The sequence below is a fragment of the Rhea americana genome, unplaced genomic scaffold (genome assembly GCF_003343005.1).
Source record: "Rhea americana isolate MKP2758 unplaced genomic scaffold, rheAme1 scaffold_37, whole genome shotgun sequence".
In the NCBI taxonomy this organism is placed as follows: domain Eukaryota; kingdom Metazoa; phylum Chordata; class Aves; order Rheiformes; family Rheidae; genus Rhea; species Rhea americana.
Genome location: NW_028186501.1, coordinates 2,201,960 through 2,227,712, shown reverse-complemented (window position 1 = coordinate 2,227,712; position 25,753 = coordinate 2,201,960). Strand labels below are relative to the sequence as shown.

At 42.3% G+C, this 25,753-nt stretch overlaps 1 protein-coding gene and 1 long non-coding RNA gene across 2 annotated transcripts in view; one reads left to right on the top strand and one right to left on the bottom strand.

Moving 5' to 3' along the window:
* Positions 1 to 23,252, top strand: part of SLC22A4 (solute carrier family 22 member 4) — a 31,709-nt gene extending 8,457 nt beyond the window's left edge. The window contains exons 3-10 of the mRNA XM_085312761.1: positions 917 to 1,071; positions 7,120 to 7,291; positions 11,506 to 11,632; positions 13,887 to 13,987; positions 14,965 to 15,179; positions 15,895 to 16,077; positions 18,607 to 18,742; positions 19,998 to 23,252. Of these exons, the coding sequence (XP_085168887.1) occupies positions 917 to 1,071; positions 7,120 to 7,291; positions 11,506 to 11,632; positions 13,887 to 13,987; positions 14,965 to 15,179; positions 15,895 to 16,077; positions 18,607 to 18,742; positions 19,998 to 20,073 (1,165 nt within the window). The 3' untranslated portion in view covers positions 20,074 to 23,252. The remainder of the gene's footprint in view (positions 1 to 916; positions 1,072 to 7,119; positions 7,292 to 11,505; positions 11,633 to 13,886; positions 13,988 to 14,964; positions 15,180 to 15,894; positions 16,078 to 18,606; positions 18,743 to 19,997) is intronic.
* On the bottom strand, positions 9,375 to 25,747 carry LOC146591493 (uncharacterized). Its single transcript, XR_014896782.1, has 5 exons — positions 25,416 to 25,747; positions 16,200 to 16,369; positions 14,956 to 15,173; positions 14,658 to 14,793; positions 9,375 to 9,714 (listed from the first exon to the last, which is right to left on the bottom strand). It is a non-coding gene; the product is annotated as an uncharacterized LOC146591493 (long non-coding RNA).
* Between the last annotated feature and the right edge of the window lie 6 nt (positions 25,748 to 25,753).

Below are 25,753 nucleotides of genomic sequence, written 5' to 3'. Positions count from 1 at the left end.
TTGGCCGCGGGGTTGCAGTGGGGTCCCACGCACAGCTTGGCTGCGCCCTCTGCGTGAGGACCTCCAAAGAGTTACACGGGAACCARCTTCTGGAGCTGCTCAGCCCAGGGTTTTGGAAACCTGACGTGAGCTTTAATCTTAAAGCCTCGCGTATTAAATTCCATGTGATCTGAATTTAATCTGATGCCTTCTGACCCCAGTACAAAAGTCAGTGAGCGTTACTGTCTGAAAGGCAGATGAGATAATCACTAAATCTCTCTGCTGCCATTTGCCTACCGGGAACATCTGAGAAAATGCCTGGTGCGCGCAGGCTTTGGCTTTGGGGCAGGTTCACTTGCCCCGCTGCCACCGGGCCGCTGATAGGGCGTTTCGGTACCAGCTGGGAGGTGAACGCTCTTGGAAGCGTTCTGGCAGCGAAGGGTCTGCTCGAAGCCCGTAACTGAATGGTTTCCCCGATGCTGCTGCAGGAACCTAGGTAATCCCAACAGAGACAAGTGGAGGAGGATATATTTATGGTGACTCACAAGAGAAAGATTGAAAACAGTTGAAAAAGCTGTTTAACTCTGAAAAGCTGCACTGCTTTCATAACGTGTCCATGCCAGCATCTGTACGTTCCCATCATTTCCTAACTTCTGGCTGCGAGGCTTGCAGGCCTCCTGCTTCTCTCACGTGCAGTTGTCTTTCTCCCTGGTCCCTGTCTACTGGCTCCCTGGAGTTTCTGCTCTTAATTTCTTAGCTCGGTTTATTCCCTGGATCTCAAAAATCTTGCTTTTTTACATCCTTATGAAAACGGTGTGCCGCTAAACTCAAAGCTGGGAAGCTTAGGGCTGCATATATGTGCTCCATCCCTCTTCTGTAGCCCAGCTCCATACATGAATGATCCCTCAATAATATTCTCCTTTGTTTTTGGCAAAAGGTTTGGCAGGAAGAGTATCCTCTTCTCCACTATGGCTGTGCAAACCGGCTTCAGTTTCCTGCAGATCTTCTCTACCAGCTGGGAGATGTTCACAGTGCTGTTTCTCATAGTGGGAATGGGACAGATCTCGAACTACGTGGTGGCCTTCATACTGGGTATGGATGTGTCTGCATTATATCAAATATTTGCTTAATCTAGTGCTTTTTTTCCCCTCCTCTTCTTCTAACCCTGCATCATTTAATAAGAGACACTAGTAAATCATCACTAGTACGATTCCTAATTTAGGCCAGCAGTATATTTTTTTCTTGGATTCTTTAAAGAATCTCTCTGAATAGGTATAGTCTGTGCATTTGACAGGTTTTGAGAAAAAAATGATGCAGGAATTAAACACTTATTTCCCTTCTCTTCAGAGAACGGTTAAAAAAGTTTAGGAGAGTGTCACAGTTTGTTATCTGAAAAAACAGGTCTGAGATAAAAAAAAGAAGTTTCAGTCTCTTCCTTGCCCCAGCACCCTTTGGCAGAGGGTTTTCTAAATACCTACTATCAGGCAGCAAACATCTTAAACCAAATTTTCTGCTGTAAACTGCCTGATATAACAGGTTGCCCAGAGAGGTTGTGGAGTCTCCTTCTCTGGAGATCTTCAAGGCCCGCCTGGATGCAACCCTGTCTAACATGCTCTAGGTGACCCTGCTGAGCGGGGAGGTTGGACTAGATGATCTCCAGAGGTCCCTTCCAACCTTACTGATTCTGTGATTCTGCGATTTAAATGAAGGATGAAGCTTACTGAACTGACTTCCATTAAATACCTTATTTCAGTAATTAACAAGTTACAAACTGAAACTTTCAATGATGTAAAACAATAGTAGATGAAATAATGAAAAATTCTGAAACAATGACAAAACCTTATTGAATGGCTTCTCAAGGCGTTAAGTTGCTGAATACAGGAAGATAAAAACCTGTTCTTCACAAGCAGTGGGCTAGGTTAATCCTTGCTTCTAATGTCATGGAAGTCATCAGCATAGTCTGCACTAGGGTGAATTCATTCAGAATTTCAGGAAATAATATTCTGTGTTTTTTTTTCCCCACGTACTCATTTTAGAAAGCTAAAACTATAAAACTAAATGCACAAAAGGTAGGTCTGCGAGTTTCTCTCTTAGTACACTTGTAATAATAGATTAACAAAATTGGAATGAAATTAAGGTAAATAATCTTGCTTAGTAACACTTTTGTGAAATATTTAGTTATTGGACTTTGGGTAGGTGGAGTATATTTTGCTCTAATTTTCTCCTCGTTGCAAGAAGCAGATTCTTGAGCGAGCTCATTGTGAGCACGTTGCGTTCGCCGCCGGGAGCAGTGTCAGGAAACGGTAACTCGCTGCAACGAACAGTGTTCCTCGCTTTAGTGTCTTGGCCATGAAGGAGAAATCGCATAACTGTACTGTGGGCGTTTTGCTTGTCAAGTATTATTTTTCAAGATGACATGTTTCTAAAATAAGTGTATATCCCCTGATATACAGTTTGGAACTGAAAAGGAAAATAGAATACAGAATAAACTAGGGTATTTACACAGATTATATCTTCTCTATATTACATATAGCAAAAAGTTTGATTTGTGGATGAGAATGATAGTCCTTCCTATAAATAATCCACATATGCTCAGACAGGCTAACATTTTTCCTTCAATACAGAGTTAAGGAATCAATGACTAAACTCACACTCCGAGTTTACATCTCTGTCTCCATCTAGGAGAACAGCAGTCTCATCTGGCTTCTCCATTTGATGCGGCAGTTAATATCATTTTGTAGAATACGGAGATACAAGAAAAATGCATGAATAATTTTAATCACAATTCTAAATTTAACTTAGCTAAGAATCCAGAGGTCTATTTTCAAGACATTTGTGATTTATGCTGTCTTTCCAGGGAGCATTAAGGGGCACGGCTGGCCTCCCTTTCTGTTTTGCTGTTACGCTTAAACGAGGGTTAACGCGGAGGCACAGGCTCGCGGTCTGCCCGGCACGGGGCAGGCTGAAAGGTGCTTTGGATGCGGCGCCAGTGCCTTGGCCGCAGAATATACTTTATATTCGCTTTTCAAGCGCTGGTGTCAGAATTACAGGATTAATTCAAAGTCATTTCTAAGTTATCGTTCTAGTTTAAGTTAGTCATCAGCCATCTGTCATCAAGGAGGAGAGAGCGGCACCTCTGGGGGATGATCCTCCCCACCCTAGACGTGCAGATCTGAGCCTTTGGCATGCTCCGACCGGTGCCGGGCTCCGCACGCCTTCGCGGGGCTCCGAGCGGTGCCGGTGGCCAGGCACGCTCCGGCGCTTCCCGCAAGGAGCACATGGCAAAATACGACGATACACCCATGAAAAGAAAAACAACGTGCTTTCCCGTGCACGCCCGGGACACTGCTACAGCTTACTCGCCCGAACTAGCTGTGTGCGTGTTTTGCAATACTGCTGTCCACGTTCATGAGAACAGTCTCCTTTCTCAGCTGCCCGGGAGCGTCTGCAGAGATTTTTCTCAGTTGCTTCCTTTGACAGTTCTCTCAAACATTTTTCCTTGCCTTTAGGTTGTTTTCTGTGCTGAAAACTTTTGTGTTCAAGTTCTGAGATTGTAAAACAACAGTTCAGTTTGTGGAGGCATGTTGATACTGTCCCAGAATAGTTATTTTCTGGTCAGGGGGCTGAGGAAGAGGAGAGGAAGGAGGGAAGGTAGAGGATTGTAATTGAAAGATAGATGCACATGAGGTGTTATATCATGTTGGCTTTGAATTGCCACAAATCCTACATTTGAACATCATGCCTGGTCCATATGAATCGATGTTTCAAGTATCATCCCTGAGAGCCCCTGTCTACAAAAGCAACCAGCAGAAGACAACAGTTTAATTTATCCCCTTGCCACTGTYTATCCCTAACAGTTCATATTTTCAGTTTTCTTACTGTGAATTTGTTCAGTTACTCCCTTTTTTAAACCAAAAATGTATGTAGCTATTAAATAGAATTTTTTTGGCCTTTGGAAATTTTTTTCATTTTCTATGCAACAGTAAATGTTGAGGGTTTTAACATTTACATAACTAAAACATAGTCTTCAGACTTCCTGAGGCCCTCCTGTTTGTTCAGGATAATCTGCTTTTTAATTGCATCCCAGTCAAGCTGGATGAGTTGTGGCACTTCCAGCGCTCTTAGTGGCTCGGAAATTTCCATAGACCTTTGGCTGAGTGCACAGAGAAACGAGGTAGAACGGGGGATGCGTCTGGATTTTATTAAGCAGAGGCTGGGCTTTTTGTTGGACAAGAAATTAGGTGCTTTTGAAGACTTACAATGTTCTTGACTTTTGAGAACTGGCTGTTACCTTGGCACCGAGCTGCATATGATGCAGTTTGTYGGTACTCCTTTAGAGATGCCTGGTTACTTGAACAGAAGCTCTGTTAGAAGATGGTATCTTCAYGTTTTACATCCTTGAACCTGTGATCTGTCCCTCCAATATTGCAGCCTTCTGTTCCAAAAAAATCAATGGTGAAATCTGTTCCCGCTTGACTGTAAATCCGCATTCTTTCCCCCAGAAGACCCTGCCATGCCCAGACCTGTTCTTTAGTGGAAACATTCAGCAGTGAATTGCAGGTTAAATCCCGAAATGGCTGCTTTGGGGAACCGGCCACGTCCCGGCTGAGCAGGTCGCGAAGGCTCCTGAGACTCTGTGGTCCTTAGCCTGTGCTTATCTACCTTGGCTGATGTTGAATCAAGTCAAGCAGGAGTTGCTCCTTCTCTAAACTCCACGGATACTCCTGGCGTCTTTCCTTTCCTCAGTAGCTTAGTGGCTCAGTTTCGGGGAATTACCGGTTATTACTGGTGCTCGTAGTGCGTCGCTGGGCTGCAATAGGGCAGCACAAGGCTTTTGTGCCTCCCCAGGTGAGCATGTGTAAGGGAGAAGCAGATTTCCCAGGTAGGYGGGAAGCGTGGGAAAGAGTGGCTGCACCACGCTGCGAGCCAGGGCCGTGTCCCAGAGCACGCTGCTCTCCCTTTTCCRTGGGGCTGGAGCAGCCAAGGGGACCAGAGTGAGCAGCAAAGAGTTTCCTGATGGGTGCAGGCTCCCGACAGCCRGCAGCGGGGAGAAGCCCGTGCGGAAAGGAGTGCTCATCGCACAACCCGCAGATGCTGCACGGGACAGTCTGGGATAATGTGCACCCCGGGGCTGCTCTGATTTACGCTAGGACTGCGCTRGGACCAGGGCAAAAGCAGCAAATTCATGGTTGTTCTCCTTCCGGCTCCCGAGCCAAGATAGCCGCCTGGCCGAGGAGGTCGGGTCTGTGCGAGGATTCATAGGATAGCACTGAGCAACGCGGTGGGAGGTCCCTATCGCCCTGGGCAAGCGCAGAGCGACGCGGGCTGCGTTGTCGGTGCAGTCGAGCAGTCACAAGCGACCAAGGCAATCGTGGCGGGTGAGTGCCATGAGCGGAGCAGACCCCTGCGGGCGAGGGGAGGCAGGGCCAGCCCAGCGCGCGGTTGCTGCAGCTCGGCCRGCGGCTGGTTAAGCCAGGGGGAAGCTCACACACATCTAGTACAAACTGCTTGTGCCTCTTCACAGATTTATTCTTTCAAATCAGATGCAGCTTGGGGGAAGGAGTTAAAAGCTCTTCAGACTGGAGACCCTGAAGAGTCCCTCTCCCTGTTCGGGGAGAGGCAGCACAGCAAATCTGACGTTCGGTTGCTTCAGAGAAAATCCTAATATAGATATATTTTTCTGTGAAGAGCATATTCTCTTCATGAACATGCGTTCAGGGTGGTTTGCTTCCTTTTAAAGCCTTAGGATGGAGAAAAGGTTGYGAAGCAGCATAGCGGAAATGATCTAGGCAGAAGCATGAAGGATGGAGTCCGAGGCCACACTGAAAACCTGAACACAGTCACACTGAGATATCTAGGAAAAAAACATCCTTTAAAAAAGCTAAGGGCCAAGATGTTTCAAATACAGGCACTAGAAGACTTGGTCTCAGGCATGTGTTTACTCTGCCCAACAAGAAGCAATACGCAGACAATATAACTTTTATCAGTTCACCCAAGAGTTTGGCTGGGATTAATATACAACCCTAGCGCTCAGTATTTTGGAAATCAGGCTAATGAAGATACTTTAAATGTGCCCTGCTCAGTSTTTCCCAGGAGGAGAGGCCACGCAGAGCTGTTTGGTTCAGCTGGAGCCTCCGGGACTTGCCCCTGCAGGAGAGTTCTGCAATAGCAAGCGTAGGCAGATTTACAGTTCGATCMAACGCTCGTGGTGCTGCCCCCCAGTTGGGCTGCTCTAACTAGCCAGGTGCATGCCCCTAGGCTGGCAGCTAAGGAAAAAGAAACGACATAAACTCTGTCACTGCAAGCTAACCTATAGCACGGGTTTGCAGCAGGCTGCACTAGCAAAGTCGGTTTGGTCCCCGTCCCCGCAGTACGGCGGTAGAGAGTGAGGCCGCGTGTCGCGGGGGCTTTACGCCTTTGCAGGAGCATCTGACACTGGCCACTGCTGGAAACGGGATGCAGAGCTCCATGGGCCAGTTCTTTAATCCCAAGATACGTAGAGCAAACGACAGAGGAGTTCATATTTCATTATGCATTTCCACATAGTAACTTTTATTTTCTGTTCCAAACTTATTTATACTCCTGGGAGATGTGAACAAACAAGGTTTCATTAAAAGGACACTGTCAACTGTTTCATTTTTTAATTTGTCGACCTTTGCAGCAGAGGAGAATTCAGTTAACCATGAGTCTCCTAATCTTGTGTTAGATCTGTGAGCAAATATTGATGGCAATAACGTAGAAACTGAGTAGATGTTGCTATTAGAACTATGTTTAGTGTTGAAAACAGTTTTGTCTCAGACCCTGCAGGACTACTGGGGTCATTGGAAAAGACCAGATTGTGGCTGGTCTTCAAATTGGTTCAGTGGCTCGGCTGCTTCCAAGGAAGGTGCACAGCAGCAGTCTGGAGGGATCTCCCACCAGATCAGTATCACCTTAGAGACGTATTTGAGTGTATTTTGGACTATAATTTGCTTATAATTTGAACTGCAACTCCTTGACAGTGTCCCTTTAAGGATTATAAGAGAAACTGCTCTTTTTTAAAGATTGTTCTAGCTACTTTTTGTAAATGCAGTAAATTATTTAGTCGTGATTAAAAAGAAAGAATTAAAATGCTAATCCAAACTCCCTTGTTTTGAACAGGAACAGAAATTCTTGGCAAATCAGTTCGTATTATATTCTCTACATTAGGAGTTTGCATATTTTTTGCAATTGGCTACATGTTGCTGCCACTATTTGCTTACTTCATCAGAGACTGGCGGATGCTGCTACTGGCTCTGACTGTCCCGGGGGTGTTCTGCGTTCCTCTGTGGTGGTGAGTGCAACCGTGCCGCAGGCTGCTCAGCTTCAGAAAGTCCCATCTGCAGCTGATTTCTCCATTTCAAAATGCTGTATAAGCAGAGGGGTATAGCTTCAACTTGCTGTGGGGTGCTTGTTTTTTTTTTTTTAATTTATTTTTTCCCTCCTCTTCATTTTTTGGCATCATATTTGCCATGTGAGCAGACCTTGCTTTGAAGTGGAAGGAGTTTTCTTGTTTTTTTCTTTTTGCCAGTTTTAAGTCAGGCCAGCTGTCTGCTGAACCTCTCTGGCCATGTGCTTGAATCCACTTTTTTACCAGCTTTCCAGTGCAGCTTGAGAATTTTGTATTTAATTTCTACTTTTGAACACTATTAATCACCTTTTTGTTTGCCCCTATACTACTGCTGAATGAGTTGTACTATACCTCATTTTAACTTTTTTGCTTCCTTTTTTTTTTAAGCCATTTTTTTCATGGGGATTCAACTGTTGATTTGTACTAAAGTCTCACTGAAACGCTGGACAAGTTTTGTGTTACATTACACACATTTGACATGGGATAGGTGAGGGATGTTTAGTATTAAACATTGAATATATTCCCGTACAGCCTTCTGGAGTGAGATCCAGGGCAGGTTATGCTTCATGTCTCGATTAGTAATACTCTACCCTTGGAGTAGGAACTTTGTGACTTAAGATAAGTCCATGATTTTTTTTTTTCCAATTTGCTTGTATCCTTATTACCTTTGGCATTATCGGAATGGTTTGGAGCCCCCAAATTGTGCGGTTGGAAAATACTCATTATCAGCATCTCAGAAATGCATTTACCGGGTTACTTTAGCTCCCAGGTGCAGCAGCTTTTTCCAGGTGGCGGAACACAAGAGATGTACTTTCTTGTAAGGAGAGGTTTCACTTTGGCTATATCAGACCCTCCACCCACGAGAGATCCTCAAAGCAGAGGTGGGTGAGTGAAGCAAGGACAGCCCTAGAAGACAAATAGGATGTTTTGCTTCTCCTCATGTTTATTTTCTTTCTTAGGCTGAATTTTAAGTTCTTGTCCAATTTCAAGGTGGATCAAATAAAATGTTCATTCCTCTAAGGCAGTTCCAAAGAAGAAAAAAAAATCTTTTAAATTAAAAAAAAACTAATTCTAGATTAACTCAGTAAACTGCAATGCATATTTCACAGTTTTGAAAGCTTATCTGACTTGCTTGTAGATAGTGCCTGATCCAAATACCATGCAACTCCTCCCTGAATGGCTCTCCTGATTCTTTTATAGTACTTTTACACAAGCTGAGAAAACCTTTAGTATATTACTTTGACTATGAAGTCACAGAACGTGAAACACAGCTAATCATATGGATCTCTACTGGTTCAGCCACTTCTTCATCCTGTAAAGAGGAGATACCAACTTCCCTGGTCTTTGACAGTTGGGAGTGCTGCCTTGGGACTGGCCCAGCTTCTTGGACACTGGAGATGCATGGGAACTTAGAGGCTTAGGCATGTCTGTGTTTTAAATCTAAAGTAGAAGAGAACTGTGGAAGTCGATCAGCACAGACTGCCACTTGCACTATTCTACATCAGTGCTGATGGGCTCTCCTCCTTTTTCCTTCTCGTTTTCCTTTTTCCTTCAGCTCCTCCCCAACCACTACAAATAGGCATCAGCTCCTCTTCTGTAAACCCCGGGCAGGTAGGCACACAGCCAAAGACAACAGATGGTGTGTGCACAGCCATGCGGAGGCTAGAAGGTATTGCTTGATCTCTGAAAGCCTGGGAAGGAGAAAGACTTGTGTAACATCTAGAAGCTTGTGTAGCATGAGCCTGAAGGTAAGTTCTCCCAAGCTGTGCTCACAGCTGGGGAGCTGAGGGCAGGAGAAGATGAGTTTCAGCATGCACTGGGGATTTGTTTCCCTGTTTTACTAGGAGTACCAGCAGGCCAGACAGTTTTGAAAGCAGAGGGGACAGAGCCTATGCTGAATTACAGCAGTGACAGGTACCTGGCAAAGGGCAAGCAGCTCCACCACAAATGCCCACTTAGCAGATCTTGTAATCAGAGTGCTGACAGAGCATGAACAGAGGCCAGAGATAGCTCAGGGGAGCAAGCATTGCATGTAACCTATGGCTTTATTGTCTTGTTTTGCTCGTTTCCAGGGATGCCAACAACAGGCTTTGGCAGTGACAGCCTTGCCCAGCGTAGATATTCTCCTGTTTTTCTTTGCATGCAGTCCTCACTTGGCACTTGAGGAATGCAGTAACTCTGTCCGGCTAAGCTGAAGGTYGGCTGCTCCGTGGCCTGCTCCTGTGAGCCACCCCACACTGTCCTCTTGATTGCTGAGTCCATGTTTTCTTGTCATCTTTCCATTGCATTTATTCACCTCTGCCTTAACGCTCTGGTGGGAATGTGAGTGCAGCTTCGCTTGCCTGTGGTTGCTCTGTGTTGTCAGGCTGCAAAAAGAGTTAAGGAAAACTTACTGCTGTTTTCAGCTTTGCAAAAGCATTATAGAAGGGCAAATATCCTTGTGCTGTTGCTGCCCTAGTCATCTGTTACTTTTTGGAGGGATAGTTATTTAGAAACTGCAAAATAAAAGAGGTGGTATCTTTCATGCTTCTAAATATAAATATAATTTGCCCTAAAAGTTATGTGAATTAGTTCTTTCTTTTCTTATTGGTCTTAACTAAGGAACTCCTTTCTTGCTGTTATCTTGAAACAGTTAGATCTACTAGTAAGAAATTAATATAACTATTAGGTGATTTAGATCTACTGTTCTTTAGCCTAAAACATCTCCTGCAGATCTCAGTCTTTTCAGATATTTTGCTGTTTTTTTTATCTTAAAGGCTTAAAAACAAATCTTTAAAATTATTTTCAGCTCCAACTCTGCTATCATCTGATTTTAAAGCTAGTCAGAGGAGTYTAGGAGTTATTCTGGTATATTTGACTTGAAATGTATTGAAGTTCTCTGACGCAGGTGTATTTCACTCTGCACCACGCAGCTGTGTTTTCCCCAGCGATGGGGAAAAGCTGGCTTTGATTGCAAGCCTGTCAGGTTGATGCTACAGTATGAGCACTATGAGGCATGTGAAGATTGTCAGGGCTGCTGTCTTCTCCTCCTGCCTCCAGAGGCATGGCTTCGGAGCCCTGCTCTGAGATGTATTTGGTGGGAATCTCCATGCTTCTCGAGAGCATGCACAAAATTACGATGCATTGCACCCTACAGTCTGGGACTAATGTGATGATAGATGGGGATCCAGGTGCAAAACTGTGTTGAGACAGGTTGGTATTAGATGGAATTATATATCCGGACCCATACTTCCAGGAAAATGTTACTTATGCATCATCCTTCTCTGTTACTCTTTTATTCATTCCTATTCCCAAGATTCCAAAATGTTTCCAGTATTGTCTCTGCAGTCTTGTATTCATCAACTTACCCACAAAGCAAAGCAGTGCAGATAGCTTACCTCTCATAAATTCATTAGTAGTAGAAGAAGCTGATAGAAATCATCTGACACTCAAAACCTTTGACATTGCTTTGGGTCAGCCCTTAGGGAATTCATTGGAAAAGGAATGTCTGACCTGCTTTTTTTCCAAGGAGAGGAAAAATTACTGCTAACTAAAGAAACCGAAGTAGCATCTGTTAATCTTAAAGRATTTAGTTAAGGAAAGGTGGGAATTTCTGTCCTGTGTTTTGTGTCAATTCTCTCAGCATGTGCCTGGAATTGATTTGGAAGTGTTATCTACTCTACTGCTACTAGCCTTTAGCTGAAAGAGCCTGCGTCAGACTGGTGGTAAAATCAAGAAATTTGTGTATAAGCTTCCTGTGACACAGAGCCTTTAAATATATCCTCTATGCATTTAAAGCATTTCCACACTGTAAGCAGCTTGGTAAGAGTAATTTGTTTAGCAGTAGTTAAGCTACCCACTTCTTTGTTGTTCATCTGGTAACTTCTGCCTTTTTGGTGGGCTTTAGTTATCACCCAAGAAACAGCAACCTAGAAAAGGGCCCAAGCATGCAGCTGCTTAAGCATGAAAATAAACATGTCCCGTATACCTGAATTCTGCCGTTGATTCCAGCGGCACAAATTCATGAATTACATTACCCACATRCTTTTGTGTTGACTGTATACTATTACAAGCAATCTGTGAGAATAAGGGTAACTCAGAAAAGCTATAAGTGTGTTTTTAATAAGATTATGACTTTTGTGAAAACGTTGAGTCATTTATTCTGAAACTTATTACAGGATCATTCCTGAATCCCCTCGGTGGCTGATCTCCCAGGGAAGATAYAAAGATGCAGAAGCTATTATCCGAAAGGCTGCAAAAATAAATGGCATTCCAGCCCCAGCGGTGCTTTTCGACACCATGGAGGTATATGTCATATGTCTTGTTACTTTACCTCTTCAACCCCTTTGGGCCAATTAATTTATTGAGAAGCARCACAGAAATGGTTTACAGTGCTGAAGGCTGGCATTTACTGTTGGCAYGAGGTAAGTGATAGCTTGTTGGGGTTAGCAACTCCAAACTGAGAAGCCAGCGCGTTTGCTTATTTGTTTGTTCTTTACAGTAAAATTCTCCCCTTCAGCTGAGGTTGGTTGTGGTTTTCAGACCTAGGGTCACTCCGATTTTATCATAATTCAGGCAGCTGAGAAGATCCAAGGAGAAGACGCATTTGCTTTCCTCTCACTTTGGCACACTATTAGCAGCTTGCAAGTTAGCAGCAGCTCTTCCCCGAGAGCCGTGGTCCCGCGCCGGGGGCCGGCGTGCATGCATGCCTGCGTGGTGGGGAAGTGCCGGGGCAGTCCTCAGGCCTCGCTAACCAGTGAAAGCACCGAAGGGCACCTAAAAGTGCACGGGAGAAGTAGAAATATAGTGAMGGGAGTAAATAATATGAAGCTCTTCTGCAGTCTGGTTTCTTGTATTTTGTCTTTGCTGGTAAAACGGAGGCAGCCCAGCGCAGCAGYCGCCGGCACCTGGGCGCAGCGCAGCCGAGGGCACCGGGCTGCCTTGTTCCTGCGCTCCGCTCCCCCTCTAGCGGATGCTCCTTCTCCCTAGCCAGCTCCTCCGTAACGGGCAGAGCAATTCTGCCCGTTCAAAAAAATCCCAGCCTCACTTCCAACCCTGTGTTAATAGCGATCGCATGTAGCTGGGTCAGGTCTTACGCTACGGCTTTACTGTTAGTACCTGTRTTTTCTGTGCCCTGGCCAGTGATCCGACAGGAAAGCAAAGCGCCGCCTGCACTGTCTGCAGGAGAGAAATGCTGCTTGCTCTGTCTCTAGTTGGCAACACCAATTTCTTCAATGTTGTGCTTAAATTTCAGCTGGGTTGCTTAAGCTCTCTTTTCAAGTGTGCATTTGAGTGCAAGTTCAAGTGTATGTTCTAGTTATGGGAAGTTCATCCTACCAAAGCTGTCAGAAAGCACTTTCCTTGCTTCCCAGCCAGAGTTCAGATGTCTTTCATACTGGAGATCACTTTTCAGTCTCCAGTGGAATCTGCTTTTCATCATTTCTGCATATTTTTGAGACCAACTGGCAGCTCATCTATCCTTCTGCTTCGTGGGAATCTTGCATGCCTAAGTGCCTGTCCACAAAAGCCGGGGGATTTCATCTGCATACTGAATCCTCCATTGAAGTATTTTTCAAACACTGCCAGGAAAGCATTCCTTGGAAACCAAAATCTTTCCCTAGGAGGCAAAATCTCCTGGCTAGCCAAATACAGACAGCCAGGAAGGCCCAGCAGTTCCTCTTCTCACAGGTAGGTCAGTGCCATGAATTGGCCTTTACCTGAAGCCACCAGCTTGAGACCGAGGGGCTCCCTCCGCCTCCGYGTCCCTTGCCTTGTGGCTGCTCTTCTGAACCGAAGCAGGTACCAGCTTTCGCGCTGGCCCTTGTGCTCTCCAGGAAGCACTAGGTGCCTGCTGAGCCCTGCAGCGAATCCTTCCTTCGGCCTGGGGAACACCGGCTTGGGAGGAGCGCCCGGCTGTGCGCTCCCCGCTGCAACCCGCCGAGGAGGCCTCTGCGCCCGCAGCAGCAGCGTCCTGAGACCAGCAAGCAGGATCTTGCCTCAAGCCTCAGACTGGCTCCCCATCTCCACAAGCGCGAGAACGGGGAGGGGGGATGTGGTGACGCGCGCTGATCTCGGCACTGAGCTCTAGCCTCCYGCGCCCCACTGGGGCAGGGCGCTGGCAAGCAGGCAGCGAAACTGGAGGATCTTGTGCATTTATTTCTCACCATTTGTGAARTTTGAAGAAAAGAGAGTTGAGCGGATGCTGCACAGAAAAAATGCCTTTGGTAGCATTACTACTGGACGTACTGCATCAGATCATGAAGGAAGTTGTAATGCATCTTTTCTGTCAGCTGATACTCCTTTTTAAATAGTCAGCATGTTGCTATCATTTCCGTGCTAATGCACAAAACTGGACGTTACCCTGGAGTGCAGCTGGGTGCAGAGACAAGCTATCTACTTAACGGACACTTTCCCTGATGCAGAACTGGCTCTTGGGCTGACTAGTTATCCCCCAATATAGGCGTAACTTCATAACTGCCCAAACTTGTGAGTGTGCAAAGCTTGTTTTGCTCTTAGGTATGTGGGAATTTTTTTGGTTTTGTTTTCCTTTTTCCCTCAGATGCAGGATTCGAAGCCTCAGCAGCAGCAGAAGGCTATCCTTCTGGACCTATTTCGAACCCGAAACATTGCAACTATTACTATTATGTCATTACTTTTGTGGTAAGGAAATGTGTATTCCTAAAGTACCCAGGCACAAGCTCTGATCCGAGGGCACATGTCACAGTTTTAGATAATGAATCTTAGTCTTGGACCCTACTTATCCATGGTCCTTGGCTAGTACATGGCCTTCAGTGATCCTTGCATCCACACTGGATTTATGCACAAGAGAGTACTACTCTAGGCGAGAGTAGCCTAGACTCAGATGTAAAGTACTTGGGAAAACATAAGAAACAACTTTAATTTGGGGGCTTTTTTTGGTTTTGCTGTTAAGAAATTCTTGTCCTCATCATTTCTATTTGAACATGGGCAGCAACTCMGTAACACAACAAGAACTAGACCCCACCGCCAATGTTTTTGTTCCACTTTGTACAGTGCCTCACTCGGTGAGATCCTCATCCCTGCCTGGGGCAACTGCAACTGCAGGACACAAGTAATACCACATAGGGAAACTGTGATCCTTTTCTGTACATATTTCCCCCAGCAAAAAGGAAGTGGCTAGTACAGCTGGCATGCCATAGCAAGGCAGTCTTGAGATTTGAAACCCGAACATCCAGCTCTCTCATGAAGATTAAAATGAGATTTAATGGAACTGCCAAGGGGTGGGAGAGTCTTTCACTGGAATTTGGTGTAAATAATAACATAGTTGGCATTGAATGTTTTCAAGACTTACTTTATAGTGCTGTTAATGAATCCATTGCAGTGAAAAGCCTTTGTGTATGACTTCCACAAAGCCCTTCATTTAACATTATATATGCAGGAAGGAAAGAGAAATCAGAGGTCTCTGCAAGCTGCTGTGGATATGCTCACTGCATGGAACAAAAGAATTAGAAAGATGGGGTCACCAGTGAAATTTTTAAGCCATACTGTCCATGGTCATGCTTTGCAACACTCTTATTTCTTTAACAAGATCTGAGGTAACACTGTAGTCACTGGAAGCACAGTATTCCTTAATAATTGATTTTTATTACCTTTCTCAGGATGCTAACATCGATTGGTTACTTTGGCCTGTCACTCAGCACTCCAAATTGGCACGGAAATGCCTACCTCAATTGCTTCCTCTCAGCAGTTATTGAAATTCCAGCTTACGTGATTGCCTGGCTTCTCCTCCGCTCCCTGCCTCGGCGGTATTCAATATCTAGTACCTTGGTTTTAGGAGGAGGTGTTGTCCTCTTCATTCGGCTGATTCCTACAGGTACAGAATTCAATAATGACTTAGTAGTGTACAATATTTATAGTATTTTATTTACCTATGTAATCGTTCCAGAAAATGATTGGAAACCATGATCAACCTTATAGTCTGAGGTCAAATTTATGCTGATCACTTGCAGCCATCATTTTTTAACAATGTACATATATATATATGCTGAGTCACACACATCTTCTTTATTGTGTCAAATTACTGAGCTTTTTACAGTCCAGAAGAACTAGCTTGTAAAACGAGAGCCAAAAGTGAACTGTGATTTATGTGGTTATGACTAATGGCTAAAAATCCCTGCAAGTTTTCCARATTTCACTGTGTATAAATATCCACAGGATTTTGCTAGAGAAGGATGGTTGTAAGCACGTGATGCATTACTGTGTAAATGCAGACTCTCGTTCCAGTTYGTGATACTGTGACAGAACTCACATCTAGGAAATAACCTGTCTGCTCCTTCTAAACTGTGCTCAACAGGAAGCTTGGAGACAAGTGATCTAGGCATAGGGTTATTATGTTGTGCAATTAAGATCTTATGATGTAAAAAATGAGTAAATAAATAAAACACCACCAAAGCTGGGGGCATGGGGCAGGGGTGAGGGCAGGGAGCGGGGAAGCGATCTGGTCCATAAGAGGTAAAAGAAATAGAAGTAGTAAGTGCAGGATGTAGTTTATTCACCTTAACTTTTTTTTTCCACCCTCCTTCCTCCAGATTTTCATGTACTGTCTGTTTTCCTGGTGATGCTTGGAAAATTTGGAATCACATCTGCATTTTCTATGCTTTATGTCTACAATGCTGAGCTATACCCAACATTAGTCAGGAACATGGCAGTTGGAGCTACTTCCACAGCTTCCAGAGTGGGCAGCATCATCGCTCCTTACTTTGTGTACCTCGGTGAGACTTCTTGCCTTGTTTCCCTTGAACTAGACAGGCGCTGTTCAGGGGACTGGGACAGGGCCGGTCAAAACCAAAGATGGTAAAATGAGAATACCTGTTGCCAAGATGTGACCAATTACCTGTGATACTCCAGCTAGCTTCCCAGAGGCATCCTGGTATCAGGAGAGTTTAACAAGCAGTGATATAGCAAGTAAGCACAGGTAGGAAATTCATTGCATTGTACTCCGTGGCCGAATCCTGAGATGGATATGTCAGAAGCTGGGAGGCCAGGCAGCAATTCAGATGCTCTCTAARGCAAAATGGGGAAAACATACAGACTGAGAAGCACAAGAGAGTGTTTAGTTGTAAACTTAGTAAGGTGATTTTTATGGGCTAAATCAGGCACTCAGCATTAAGAAAATACCAGCATTTAAGCTGTTGTGTAAATTGTGGACACACTGTGATGCACTTTCTGTTTTATCTGACCATGTTTTTTTCCTCTTGACCCTCCATCTCATTCAGTGTAGTAGATGATTATGTTCACTGCTACAGAATAGCTATTCAGTATTCATTTTGCTTTTCCTTATTGTTTCATGCCTTGCATGACTTCTCTAAGCAGAATTAGTAATTTCCTCTTAAGCTTCTTCTGACATTCATTACCATCATATTCCAAGTGCTGTACTAATATAATTGATAAATCTTAAAACAAGCAAACAAAAAAAACCCAACACTTCCAGGATACACAGGAATGATCCCCATGTTGCAAACAGGAAACAGTCCCAGAGGCATTAAGGGATTACGGGTGGCAATATCTGTTCAAATTGGCGGCTAGTCTGGAATACTCCATCTCCGCCTGAGCCAGACCTAGTTTCTTTCACTCAAACACATTTCACTTCCTTCTGCCATCACTGGGTCTGACTCAGCCTCCCTTACACCTAAGTTACCCACCTGCTTTGCTTCCTGGGGAGCTGGCCCTCGCCTGTGTGAGATGGGTCCGGCTCTGCYGTAGGGGTGCACTGCTGCTTTACTGCTGACTGGGGAGGCCGGAAAAGGCGAGAGCCTGCCACGTGCCGCTTGCACAGGGTGTCTCGCCTGCGCRCTTCAGCGTGACGGCGTTTTTAGCTCATCAATGACACTTTCATATCCAAAGGCTTTTTGATTTTGTTTTTCTTCCTCTTCCCTTCAGTATAGAATTACTTGTTGATGGCTAAAACTTTGGGTTGTTTTTGTAACAAGAATGGTGAAAAAAATGTTCTCTTTATTTTGTACTTTTACTTTCCATTTGTACAATTAACAGAGCATGACTGCAATGCTCCTTAGGATCTTCATTCACTGTTGCAGCATAAGTAACACTAATAGAGATACATATACAAGACAGAAGTTTTTGCATTTCTTTCTTTCTCACGGATTTCCTTCAGGCCAACCTCTAAGAATCTTGTTTCAGTCATCAGAATACGTTCCTAAACTTTAGGAAGCTTAGGAGAAACTCATGAGYTACTGATATTTGCTACAGCTAAATTAGGACCTTGCAGTTCATCCAGCTCGTGAACACAGAAGGAGATCAAATCACAAACTTTGGCTCTGTTGTGAAATACCTAGGGAGTCTTAATTTTAATCCTCATTTATTCCATACATTATTAAGTATACTGCTTTATCCCAACTAAAAAATAAAGCTGTCAAATCCTATTTGGTACTTTCTCTACCTTAAATGCATTAATTGCTGGCTAATCCCTTTACTGAAAGACCTTTTCATTTCTGTGCTATTGGGAAATGGAAATCTTGCATCCTGCCCAAACACTTGCGCACTAACTTCAGGCTTCTGGCAGTGGCCACTATTTTCTAGTCCAAAATCAGAATCTGAGTAAACCAAGGTCACAGCCTCTTGCCTGTCATGGGAGGCCTGATGCTTTCTCCACTTCTATTAAGGAAAATATTTAAGAATTCCCTTGTTAATGGCCTGTTAATCAGAAATTAGCCTGCAAAATTGCTRTAAGTCTCTTCTCTTCTTTTGCACAAGACCAGCAGAATACAGAATCCCAGACAGCTGATGAGTGTCTGGTTGCTTATGAATGCTTCTTTTCTCTCACATTTTTATCTCTCACATTCTATTATTTGACTGAAGATTTGGTTCCAGATGACAGCATAATACTGATTTTTTCCATTAGTGATTCTAGCACAATTGTTATCTTGCAAAGAGGTTACCTATCGCAGTTGAAAGTGTACAGAGGAACTATTTGATGCTATGCCAACAGTAGTTGGCAGTACGGGGGGACTGCATGATACTAATGATAGCTGGTGATCATTAGTACCATATATTATAGTTTTAAGTTGGGGGGAAAAAGAGGTTGGCTTGCTAGTAGATACCACATATACCTCAGTTTGGGGTTAATCTGTGATAATTATAAAGATTTCAACTCATTAGTCCAGGTGAGTTCTCTATTACAATGATGTCTGAAACATAAATTTTTATTTATTTTGTATTTATTATCAATCGGTTCATTGATTGTGGGTGTATAATTAATGTTGTCACGTCCTGTGTTCTGCCAGATGCCTACGACAGATTCCTACCTTATATCCTCATGGGAAGCTTGACTGTGTTGATAGGGATCCTTACCCTATTTCTCCCTGAAAGCTATGGTAATTCTCTCCCTGAGAACTTTGAACAAATGCTGAGGGTGAAATGGTAAGTAAGTTTTATTCGTGCCATATTTCACTGGAATTCAGGACCTCTTTGTGCATAGTCTCTTTTCACACTCAATAGTATGTTTTATCAGATCTACTGCAAAACATCAAAGCTTTCAGAATGGCCTTTAGTTTTGTTAATTCAACAGATAGTGATGTTAAGCAGTTTTTTCAGAATCTCTGAACTCGAGAGCTGATGTGGTTGAAAGTGGGCACTCACAAATCAAGGCTCACCTTCTCATTACTTTCAGACTGCTGCTTCCTATCTTCAAATCTTCCCTTTTACATTAAGTATTTTTTTTCCCTTTAGGAGAACGTTATTTAGATCATGTATATATATAATAGTCTAACTCTGATGTATGGCAAAACTATTCATTCAGTAGAACTGTCTACATTACAAAGTACTTTACTTCTTCAGAGTAAATTCATTACRTCCTACTCAAAAAACATGAGATTTCAATATTCCAGCCTTTTTTACTTTGAGAGGGTAGAGATACTCCAGAACTACTTTTCTCTCAGTCCATTTGGTTTAGCTGTAAGCAGACAGTGTTCTCTTGCCCCACCAGATGCTTTTTGGGTTACCCTGGGCAAACATGTCCACCTGAAATCTGTGTGCACACTTTATAGTGCTGGTRCAGTGGAGATGGCTAGAACTTGCTAGTTGCTATGGTGGGAGGAAAACTCTTGGGCGAAGCAGAGGAAAGTTGAATTAGCCCAAGTGCAGCTCCACAGCTGCTATCCAGGTTACTGAGAATTTGTACTGTGAATAGAATTCACCCTTATAAGCAGTAATAACCTGAAAAAGCTTGGAACTGCCTATAACTAATCCTTGGTCTGTATAAGGACCTGTCATTGCATTTTCAGAATAAGAATTCTCASGTCAGGTTCCCTAAGAAGCGCATGCTGTTCCTTGTCACAATTAGGGACTTCTCATATGTCTGACCTGTGGCTTTTAAGCTGTGCAGTTGATGAACTGTGGCTACAGTCAAACTCAATTCCCTTCACAAGTTCTTGCATAAACAGAATGAAGTAACGTTCACTCAATCCCTCAATTACTCATATTCAAGTTCCAAATGTTGTTTGCTGCATAGCTTGTTTCATCCAGAAAGGCATGCTTTGCAGAGCAGTGACTTTTTTTTTCCTAAAGTCTGTATCAGTTATGTAACGTGATTATTTTAGCAGTGCTATTTGGGAGTGGGGAGTATCTGGTGTCATTCTGTAAAATGTTCTGTAGCTTCTCAGTCTCTTACTTTCAGTTTCAGAAATGGSCAACAAACTGCTGATGTTAGGAATTCAAAACAGAGTCCTAAAATTCTGGTAACACCATTGTGAAGAAGGCTGTACACTCTCAGAAGAGCTGAAAGAACAACAAAGTCTTCTCAAAATGTATTTTCTACCAGAGGAAAACAAACAGAAACCAACAGTCAATGCTACTGCACCATAGTTATGAACCTATTATCCCCTTTTGCTACTGTACCAAATACATAGTTTACTGAACAGATACTGTCTACTCCCATAGGATTGTTAGTCTGTAATTCAGTGTCCTGGTAGTTCAGCAGATACGGTCCCTGTCGAAGATGGGAGCTGCATGTGCTACGAGTGTTTGAAGAGCAGGCTAGAAATGAGTATTAGGAATAACACGGCAATGACTCYATTCAGTAATGTACATAATGAAAGCGCTTAAGGGAAAACTGAAAGGCCAAATTTTTTTAAAAAAAGACAGGTAACATCATGCTGGTGTTTTCTCTCACTGTGCATATCATTTGGAAGAGGAGCAGCTGGGTACCTTTCTCAGCCTACATCTCTAAAGGAAAGATTCCAGCCTCCTTTGAAATCTGTACCAAATCCCAGTACACTTTAAATGGAATCAGAATTTACTTGTAGCAAAGCACACACAGACTTCACTGTTTTTTGTTTTTTTTAATAAGACATTGGAATGAGTATATTTTGATGGTCTGTACTTCTCCTAGGACTTGGGATCGGTTCTGATCCAATTCTCCCTGTAAAATCTAATGCTTTTTCACAAATCCTGAGCCCACTGAAATCACTAGGCTTCAYGGATCAGCATCTTTGTGGGGGAAGAAATCTTTAATAAGAAATATAGCTTCTGACCTACTTCTGATGGGCAATTTCCACTTTCAAAAGAAACAGGCTTCAGCAAATTATTCTATTCGAACGTAACGTGCAGTTTTAGCTACCAGATTTTCATGCTATATTGGCATAAGCAGTTTTTAAGTATCATTTTGGGGGTGTTTTTTTTTCCAAAGCATTTCATTTCTCCTTGAATATATGCCATATTATGCTACACTTTCAGAGAAAACTCCTTCCAGTTTTGAAAGCAGCTACAAAAATCTTTACACTATTTGCAGATATAAAGGGGATTTGATGCTCACAGGTATCTGATGTTCTGTATGGGAGTTGTTCACCTATAGCTGCTGAAAACTCTGAAAAGGGGCTAATTTGGAATCACACAGTTAATTCTAAACAAACATCAATAAAGCCAGTGTTGTTTTTCAAGTTCTACAGGTCACATGCATTTTTTATTAGGTACACTAAAGCAATATTAGATGAAAAGACAAATGTAGTATAGTTTAGAGTTGTGCTATTGCTGTTTTATAAACACTACATAGTTAAAAAAAATGTACAATATTTATTGGCTGCACATAGACGTTTTGGTCATATAAAGTTTATCAGACCTGGTAGACTGATTTTTATCCTCTAAGTAACAATAAGCCATGATTCACTTTCTATAACAGCCAACAGAAGCATGAACTTTCACCTCTAATATGAGCGTTCACGGCAATTTGTCTGCTGCTGGCCCTTTACACAGGAATGAGTAAGTTCAAGCACAAATACAAAATTTTGTAATGTTTAAATACAAGTAACTTGTGCAACTATTTCAAGCTGCTATCTGAGACATGGAAATACCACTTCCTTTCATATTAATTTTCTGCGGTCATGCTTTTGCCATAAATGTAATACAGCACAAGGCAACCATTATCCTGTGATCCCTCACATTGCCTCATCTCTTCYCAAGCTGGAATCTAATGACAGAAGTATTTAATTTTGTTTTTACTTATTATAAAGATATCTATAGAATAACTATTTTGACTTAACTAGATTTCTCAACAAAACCTTTTTATCAGTGTGAGACAGTTTGGAAGACTTGGTTAAATACAGGTGGTATATTTTTATGAAGATTTTTATATTAAGTTGATACATCTTTTATGTGATCATAGGCTCAGATACTTCTAAGAGGCAAATATTTTTATATTCTTGAACTCTGTAGTGTCTTAAAGTCTAGTATTCCTTTTTTTAACTAGGAGAAAGGGTTGTGGGTTTTTTTAATGTCTTGTTTTAATCAGTTTCATTTTTCTTCCTTACACTGTTATCTAAAACTAGTGCCAACATTTTAATATTTTAATGGCAAATTAAAAAAAAAAATAACAAGAGTGGCATGCAGTTCTCAGAAGTACGTGAGGTTGTTATGAGGACTTTAAATAATGTTTGAGCTTAGTGAAAAAGGGAGATTGCTTCAGCTGATGAAGCATTTGCAAAGAAATTTTCTGTTCTCTGCCAGTAAGTCTTTCACAGTCTTGAACAGTGATTCCTAAAGAAACTCAAAGAGCAATAGTCTGTGAAAGACTGAAAAGGGAATGAAGTTGTATGGCAGGAGTGCCAGTTCTGGCAYGCTACTATTTTTTTAATTGTAAGGCTGAAGAAAGCAATGTTTTTTTAATAGCTTTTCCCAAAAATTAAATTTATTGCTAGTGAACTATCTAAGCCTTCACTGCAATCTTCAGAGAGCTGTCTACATGTCAAATACTCGGTGGGGCTCAGTATAGGACCTTTGTGTTTATGAGCAACTCGGATTCTTGYGTAAAGCTCTGAGCTAAAGATGGGGAGAAGGACTGGCTGGATTGCTCCCACTGAGTTCAGCGGGAGCTGTACTATTCCTCATATGTCACTTCTGTCACATTTACTAGAGTTTATCTGTGTAATCTTTTACTCTCAGTAAGACCTGAAGCTAACTTATTGGATCTGTTAAAACATATAAAAAAAGTAGCCGTTGTCACTTGTTAACTTTTGTCTTTATTGTAATAAAAATGTGCAGTGCCATTGTGTAACTTACTTTCTGAATGGATTACAATTGAAGAATAAAGTCTAACAATTTGTGCAAGGCATTTTAAATACGTAATTTAAAATGTATTTAGCATGGCTTAGATATGTGGCTTAGATATGGAACCTCCCTCCTTAAAATAAGCTCTTTTACTCAAGAAAACTATTTGGTTAGTAAGTACTAGTATAGGCCAGTTCTTATGGCCTAAAAACTCATTCTTTTGATGGTTAAAGCCTAATTTCCTGATCTTACAAATTAACTGAAACAGTAACCTTTCAGGCTGATGGGTCTCCACAGCATTCTACCACGTGCATTTGCAGGTCAAGTATATATCCTTTAAAGAAATGCTCAAAGATGATTTTGAGACTTAACTTTTACTTTACTTTTACTTTGTCCGTTTCATTTCTCATAGTAACCAAACATGCTGATAATATCCAGAAAAAAGATACAAGGTTGTGTATAATTGTTTTTCTGATTAAACATGAAGACAGAGGTATTTTATGATTATTGTTTAAAAATGATTGTCAGACACAAATATAACTTGCATAAATTTTTGTGGGAATTCTGATATAGTGATTGTGTCARCTTATACTTTATAGTTGTCCTAAAATCAGAAAGAAATTAAAAAATCATTAGCAGYAAGCAATAGTGTAGTTTTCAATGTGATGCAAAAAACCATAAAGACTAAAAAGCAGYATCGTCTCCACTATTTCTCCAGTATTTCTCCACTACAAAGGCAGTCCAGGTAATTCTGTCATACTTTCCAAACTCAGAGATTAAATATGTTCCAATTAAATAGAAAATATTTACCTAACTATTACCCATCAGAAAAGCTTCCTGTAAATCACTGACCCCCCTGAACAAGATCCAGGAACCCAGTATGTACMAAGAGTCCAAGGTTCCTATCCCAGAGAAATCGGATCTTCGCAACAGTAGATATTTTTAAAAATCCTCAAAATTGTAAATCAATTCTCTATACTGCAATGACACATAAAATAATCTACAAAGAGCAGCAAACTGATTTTTTTTTTTTTTACTAAATGGAGAACAAGACAGAAAATAATCAGTATTTTATTATATAAAGTAAGCCAGTATCCTTTACCATTAATATACATGTTTCCTAGTCTTCCTAAGGCAAACAGATAATTAAACTTTAGACATATGGGTTGCTTATAGTCAGGATATTTTCTTCTTGTTTTAAATGGGTCCTAATCTCCTGGGCTTATTTCCTTTTTGTGATTCCTCTCATCTGTATTTTCTGATCATCTCATTTCCTGTTTTGTCCTAACATTCTGTGACAATAGCCAAAATATGCTTATACTACCTATAACTTTTACTTGTATTCTGTCCATATGAAAAACTATTTTGCCAGATATACTAAARCCTATTAAATAATAAATTAGGCAATACAAAATGAAATTAAAACAGAAGCTTTACATCCTGTTATTTTGAATCTTGGTGATTCCTTTGGTTACTAGATCTATGGAACTTAACACTTAAAGAAAGGAAGTTTTTAAGCAAAATCTGTCAGAAATACATATTTTCCATTGTGAACAACTGCAGATTTTTACAGTGCTATGATTCCAACATGCAAAGAAAGCTCTTTTTAAATACAGGCATTCAAAAATAGTGTAAGATGTATACATCTAGCTTCCATCAGTTGGAGGTGGAGGAAAATAAACAAAAAAGGGCAATCTGAAACTTGAACTATTTCTGCAGAAGACGACCATTTTTTGCACTTACGACCATATAGCTTTGTAACAGACCTCTTTATGGGAGTGGTCTTCCTGCCTTTTTGACAGCGCTGCTAGGTAACGAGCTATTATTTTTGTCCTAAGAATAGAAGACTTCCTTACATTTATCAATTGTCAAACATACAGTACATGTCACCTCAAATGAAAAAAATCACGTTACTATTAGCAAACTCTTTTTAGACCTACAGGCAATACTGCTGAACAGACAATGGGAGTTCCAGAAATAGGTTGTTGTTTCAGAGAGCGACAAGGTAAAGAACCAGTTTACATCTGGGCTTAGAGAAAGCTTTCTTCCTTTGATCATGCAGAGAACAAAATAATCAGCCAAAGGCTGACTCAGACATGTGTGAGAAGCCCAAACCACGGCTTACCAAACCCCTTAGGCTGCTTGGCTCGTAACCCATAACCAAACCAAGGATATTGCAGTCCACTGAATAAAGGATTAACTCTGGCTTCTGAACCTGCTGGTGATAAACAGAGATCTGAGGCCTGTTTTCATGACCTGCTTCTGCCAAGGAGTCCGAGCAGGCACAGCACATGCCAGCAAGCCGGGGCTCAGGTGCCTGGGCAGGCGGCGAGCAAAGGCATAAGCAGATGCCGCACAAACACCATGTCAGACGCTTGTGCTCGCTTGCACCTTTGAGGATGCACGTCCTGACTTTCCACACTCGTAAACTGGGGAATTTTTGAAAGTTAGTTTATGACAACGTCAAAGTTAAAAAGAAGTACTCCAGTAGCAGGTAGAAAAAAAATCGTTTTATGTAAAGAAGAAGTTTTTTCAGCCTTAATAGCACTCCTACCTGACAGACATTCACCAGAGGCCAGGCAATGCCTCTCCCGGTGTCCCAGCACCTTCCTGCCTTCTCTCCTTTGAGGTAAACAAGAGTCCGCGGCTCTGACCAGCCCCCAGGCAAGGGCCGAGTGCTCCCTTCCTCTTTTCCTCACCACGCGTCTGCGGCTCCGTGGGTTTCAAGGGAACCGGCGCGCTAACAGGCCCAGAAATGCGGGGCTCCGCCGCTCGCAGCCACCTCAAGGCAAGGCACGGCGCCCTTCAGTCCCTTTTGCTTCGCTGCTCAGCCTCTCCGACTGCAAACTGAGAGAAAACACCCATGACTTTTACTCAGAAAACAGGTATCTA